The 6,000-nt window shown below is 36.0% G+C and overlaps 1 protein-coding gene across 3 annotated transcripts in view; it reads right to left on the bottom strand.

Annotated features, from left to right (window-relative positions):
- Positions 1–4,351: 4,351 nt before the first annotated feature.
- NEBL (nebulette) overlaps positions 4,352–6,000 on the bottom strand; it is a gene marked incomplete at both ends in the record, with an annotated part of 303,643 nt that continues 301,994 nt past the window's right edge. For all 3 annotated transcript variants that reach the window (XM_084254157.1, XM_084254158.1, XM_084254156.1), the window contains one exon: positions 4,352–4,528. In XM_084254157.1, the coding sequence (XP_084110283.1) occupies positions 4,352–4,528 (177 nt within the window). The remainder of the gene's footprint in view (positions 4,529–6,000) is intronic.

Raw genomic sequence — 6,000 nt, 5'->3', positions numbered from 1 at the left:
TTTTCTCTTTTCCTTTAAAGTAAGTCATTCTTAACAGCAACTGGACTACAAGGAAGTAAATACTATGCAAACTGGATACCATTTAACAAACACAAAAAGCTTATGGAGTTCCCATGAATACACTGAAGTAATATAGACAATCAGGGAGGAAATTTTCCCCGGGGGTCCTTCCAGGTGTGTGGATTCCAGTAGTCTAAGGGTCACAGGATGCATGACTGTGGAAGCATCATACAATGTTTTGAGTTTTCTGATCAAGAGTTGACAGTTACTTTCCTGGAATGTACCCTAGTGGGCATGGAATACTTCAGAAGGAGACTTTCATTTTAACATTCTTGATTTAGTTTACATAGCTTCTAACTTAACTAAAACTTTCTTACCCCTATATCAAGTTACCCAAAACAATCACTCTCAAGCCACTTTTAGATTATCAGAGGCAAATAGCTACGGTATAATGATTTATGAAGTGAATTTCATCTTACGTAATGAATTCAGCCTCATAACATAATACTTCTATCTTACAACAGGTTATTTCAAATCCCAAACCTAAAGTTAATGTTTATGCATCTCAACTATATATAAATCCACAAAAAACCTTTCAGAAATATATGGGAGAAATCAGTATTTTCTGAAGTCCTAAACCTTTAGAGGTAAAATATAATCAGCTCTCATATTTCATATCTATCAGGAGCATCTCACTTCCCCACCACAAAAATACCAATTGCGTATAATAAAATATTACTATAGAATAGGCAGAAGCTTGTTTGCTTGGTTTTCTTTCCAAGGCTATCGTGGATAAACAAGGGTAATCAAAAAGGCACCTATTTTTGTAAATATCTCTACTATCATTTTGGTATAAACTATATCCACTTTATATAGGGATGTGTTAGAAAGGAATCATACACATTTTCTTTATCTTTCATTCAGAACATTCCGTTGGAGAGGGACAAACCCGAAAAAGATGTATCTCTTGAACAACCACTATCTGTTTTAGAAAAGTCTGTTTCCCAACTCCAGGATGATTGTCCAGTCTGACACAAAGAGGAGAAGGAAAGACAGACTGGGAAAAAGGGCAAAACTCATCATCATCAAGCAATGACCTGCCTAGTGGCAGGAGAGGGGCTGGGCTGAGCTGATCCACGTTCATACAAAGTGCTCCTGGGAATTGTGCTTGCAAATTCCTACACGGTCTTTGAAGGTGGGGGAAGCCTGAGAAGATTCAGAGACTGCATGGGCATCCCATCAATATTTCAAACTGGGTTTCACTACTGATGTGTAAACAATAACAAGAAGACAAAGAATTCTTTTTGCCTCAGGTTAGAAATAGAAAGCCTTCTAGAGAACAGGAATTAGTAGAAACATTTACTACAAAAACTTACAACAAAAGCATTATATTCTGTTGCTATACTTTTCTCAAGAGAGATACAATCCACACACAGATTTGGTTTTGGAACCCTTTAAAAGTGTTATCAAACTGTTCTTTGTGCTCATATCAAGCTCCAGAACACCTCAAATTTAGAAAATAGGAGCATGCTTCCTGTGCTTGGGCATTTACACAGCCTTCTTTAATTTGATTGTAAAAAGATTTGTTTTTTTTAACTCTTCTTTAGCTGTCAACCTTGTGGATGAGATACCTGTTGCCAAATTCAAGGTAGGGAGAGCGCATGTCAGAAGGGGAAAATTGTCCGAGAATGTAGTTTTTCAAAATGATGCTATAAAAATAGCATTTTGATACTGTGTGTGTGTGTGCATATCCATGTGTGTTTACTTTCTGTTTTTCTGCTGAGATGCTTAATATCCTGATACTCCAGGAACAATGACAACACCACCAAGTCAGCCTCAGGAGCACGTGACAGCTTGTTCTCCCTCAGTCTTTATCGTAAAATAACTGTTCTCTAGTTAAATTCTGCTCTGATCTTGATTCCTAAAGGCTGGAAGCAGAAACATCTTGCTGTGCCATCATTGTGTGAAGCTTAAAATTTTAGGAGAATTATTCCCTATATTATTATTGACTTTTACGTTCAATGACTCTGATTCTTAAATTGGTGGATAAGAAAAACAATGAAACATCAAGCTTCTATTTTATAGTAACTTTCCTGATTATAATCATTTCAAGTCAATATCCCTTGAGCTTCCTATAAATGTGCTATTTATCAAAAATTGTACCTGTCCTACATTTAGTCTGCAAATTTAATCAACAACTACTCTTTTTTTTATATAATACCAAAAAATGTTCTGTCTGGGTGAAATATAAGTATTTACTTCATGATATAGTAAAATTGAGCAATACTTATTGCCCTCAGTTTTAATTGCACAGAAATTTTTGCAGGAACATTTCAAGTTCAGCTAGTCTTTTGTGGTTTGTATATAAGACATCAAAATAGATATGGGGTTTAGACAATTTAGTCATGACTGGTCATTCAAACAGAATATCAAACAGAATATTTGGTCATCTGTAAAATCCATTCAAAAAATTCTCTACTTATTTGTCTGAATTCTTCTCTTTTGACTTTATGTTCGTCTCATATAAATGCAGAATGAATGTAGTATGTAGTAAAATCTGTTTAAATTTTTTAGCCAGATAAAATTTTAGCCAGATGAAACTACATATTTTTAAAAGTATGTGCTAACTTTTTAAAGAGCTAAATGAATTAACATTTGCTTTTGGACTAATAAGTATTTCAATAAAAGTTATCTTATAGAATATTATAATTTTCTTGAATATACAAGACTTATCCATTTTATTACATTTCTGTAAACATTGTTTTTTTTTTTTTCCAATTTCATCACTACTGCAGAGTCAGACCTTACAAGAATGCTACCCTGTTGCAAGTCCCAAGAATTGGCACAATCAGAAAAATATGGAATTGCTGATGGAAGTTAGTTAATCTCTCAGGAGAGCTTGACTAAGGACTCCAGGTGAAAATGATTCATGACTGGCCAGCAAGGGCTACAGCTATGGCTGAGAATCCGGCTAATGCCTGCAAGGTCACTCATTTAAAAGTCAAATGTGATCATTTCGTTTTTTTCATGAACAATCTGAGGGACCTATACTGAGAATCTCTGTTGACATTCCTAGCTCGTTGCCTCAACATGATTTAGAAAAAAAATTTAAAAAGTGTAAAGAAAGTCTTTTCATTAACCGGTTTCAATGGGTAAATTTCCACTCCAGCATCTGAGTATCATGTTCCAAAGTAAGAAACCTGATCACCTCTCTCTTTACAGATTTGGCAATGTTTTGTTTGCTGGTCTTCTTCAGCACATTTCATATTCTGTTCTTTCTTTCCCCACTGGGTCCTCTCAAGTTTTCTTTTTTTCTTAACATTACTGGCATTAAGTTAATGAAAGCTGTTCAATAAACACCTAAATCACTTATGTACTAGAGTATACAACTATTTGCTAAGGTGTAAATCTTCCAAAACTAGAGTGCAATGCAGCAGGAGAATCTCAAGCAACTTTTCAAAATATGTTTCTCTGATGAGCTGGCACAGAGGAAAAGATTTTTAGATATCGGCCACACTTTTTGCTTTAATAACAGGAATGGGCAGTGCAGCTGCCTATGTTACAGAAGCTTGAACCTACATGACATGCAACAGGGTAAAAGCCTGGTAGGGAAATAATATAGATGACCTTAAATTTTGCCCTTTGCAGAGTAGCTGTGTAGTTATTTTGTCCTGCCATTCTGTGGACCCTCATAGACTTGGGACCACAGAATGTAAATGGAGTGTAGGATTGCCTTGGTACAAGTGAGAAATAAATAGATCCAAGTAAGTCAAAGGAGCAAAGAAATTTCTTTGTTTAGTAGAAGATTCTAGGTGTCTAAGGCCACCAGTCAATAGAATTTTAACCAAAGTGTCATTCTGCCACTGTTTACATTTATTATATTGGGCAATTTTCACTTGAATTGGAAATTGCCTAAAGACTCAAAAGCTAAATGGTTTTTAAATTATTGGCTGTGTTACTGAATTAAGAGAATTGGCTTCTGGTGATTCCAAAGTGACAGCTAAGAAGTTTCATATACTCATTACATTTAAGGGACAATCAACATCTCTATTAAAGTCTACAAAAATACATTTCCCAGAAGGGTTCAATAGCCAATCAGAGGAAACCATTAACACAATTAGCAGCACCAGGTCTCCAGACCTAATTATTTTGTTTCTAGGAATTACTGAACATGCTGCTGTTTTCAGCCCAGAAGTCATTCCTTCATCCTGGTACCTGTGTGTCTAACTGTCCAAATAAGGATAGATTATTGTAAAATAACTGCCAAGTCATCTTAAAAGTATTTTCTATCTCTTAAAAAGATTGGGTTTAGTATACATTAGAATAAAGCTCAACGGGCAAGGAGGAGGACTTAATTAACAAACTCAATGTAATTGGCGGGCAGCATGCCCGTCTTCCCTGTTCTTTGCACCGTTCCATACATCCAGCCGTCGTCGATGGGCTGCACGTTGACAATGTAGTCACCGTCCCTGAAGGACACTTCGTCTTCATCCTGGGCACTGTAATCATACATGGCTCGGTAGGTCCTCTGGAAGAGGAAAACAGAGCTTACTCGAATATGCCAAACACCAAATAGTCCCAACCACATATGCCCATCACCACAAAGCAATCAATACTGAAAGTAACTATTAGGAATGTTTCCAAGCATATTTATTTCTCTGGACCAGAGCCTGGTGTCCTAATTGTGTTCATTTCATGTGACTGGACTAGCAAAAAAAGAAAATGTATTATTTGGGCACCAGAACAGACATAAAAAGACATTAACAGGTAGCCCATCAGAAAGCAAGCTTTGAAGTAGTAAAGCCAACTCTTGTCAGCTCCAGATAACTCCAGAGATCCAGGTTACTTACACAGACTGTCCCTGAGTCTACAGACAGGTGCCACTGCCTAGACCCCTGGCAGAAGCAATGAAATTTTCTTAAATAGTGACTAAGAACTGAACTTCTGTTATCTCTCAGAAACAATAAAACAAATAAAAGAAAAACCTATAACATACTCACTTCATAGGTGTTTATCATAGTGATAGAAATTAGCTATAAGTGTCCTGAAAATTAACATACATATAACTAAACCCTTGTTCTAATGAAAAAGTTTTACATTGAGTTGTACTGTATTTTTTCACATTTAAGGTGAAGAGTTTGGTTAATATTAAGATCAGATCACCTCAAAATCAAGTGTATTCATAGACTGAGAAAACTGGCTAAGACACAAAGAGCTGCAGAGCGATTATAACTGACTTCAACGCTGCTCCAGGGCCACCTGTTTCTAAGAGCTCAAGCAAAGGCCTCGTGGCTGCATAAGAAGCTTGGAGAAGCAATTTTGTCATGAGATGCCACACATTCCTTAACAATCTCCAACACTGCTTCCAAGCTTTACCTCAGATGAATGAATCAGTACTTCAAGATTTCCAGTAGGAAGAAATATGTCAGCCAAGTTATATCGGTATTAGTGGTCATTTTGATTAATGGCAAGATTAACTAGTTAACACAACCAAATGTCGTGCTTTTTAGACCTCAATGAAGATCATAATTGGCTAATCATGAAGTAACAATTGGATTATCATAGTAGTAGAATATCTTCATATTTTTTTACATGTTTTCATATCATGCCTACCTTTCTCAATGGCCTACTCTCTAATTCTTGCTTCTTTCAGCAGAGGTATACAAATAACAATGCATCATCATTTATTCTTTAAATGAAAGTGTGCAACATAGTTGTCCCTGGGTATCCATAGGAGATTGGTTCCAGGAACTCCCTCAGATACCAAAAGCCAAGAATATTCAAGTCCCTTATTTAAAATGGTGTAGCATTTGCATATAACCTAAACACATCCTCCCCATACCCTTAAATCATCTCTAGATACTCACAATACAAAATATAACATAAATACTGTAAATAAATGCATGCTGTATTATTTAAGGAATAATAACAAGGAGAAAAGGCTGTGATGTTCAATATAGACCTAACTATGCAGTACTATTTCACTCAATATTGTGTGCA

Source organism: Talpa europaea, assembly GCF_964194135.1.
Source record: "Talpa europaea genome assembly, chromosome: 14".
NCBI lineage: Eukaryota > Metazoa > Chordata > Mammalia > Eulipotyphla > Talpidae > Talpa > Talpa europaea.
The sequence above is the reverse complement of the archived record's forward strand: the minus strand, read 5'-3'. Positions and strand labels throughout refer to the sequence as shown.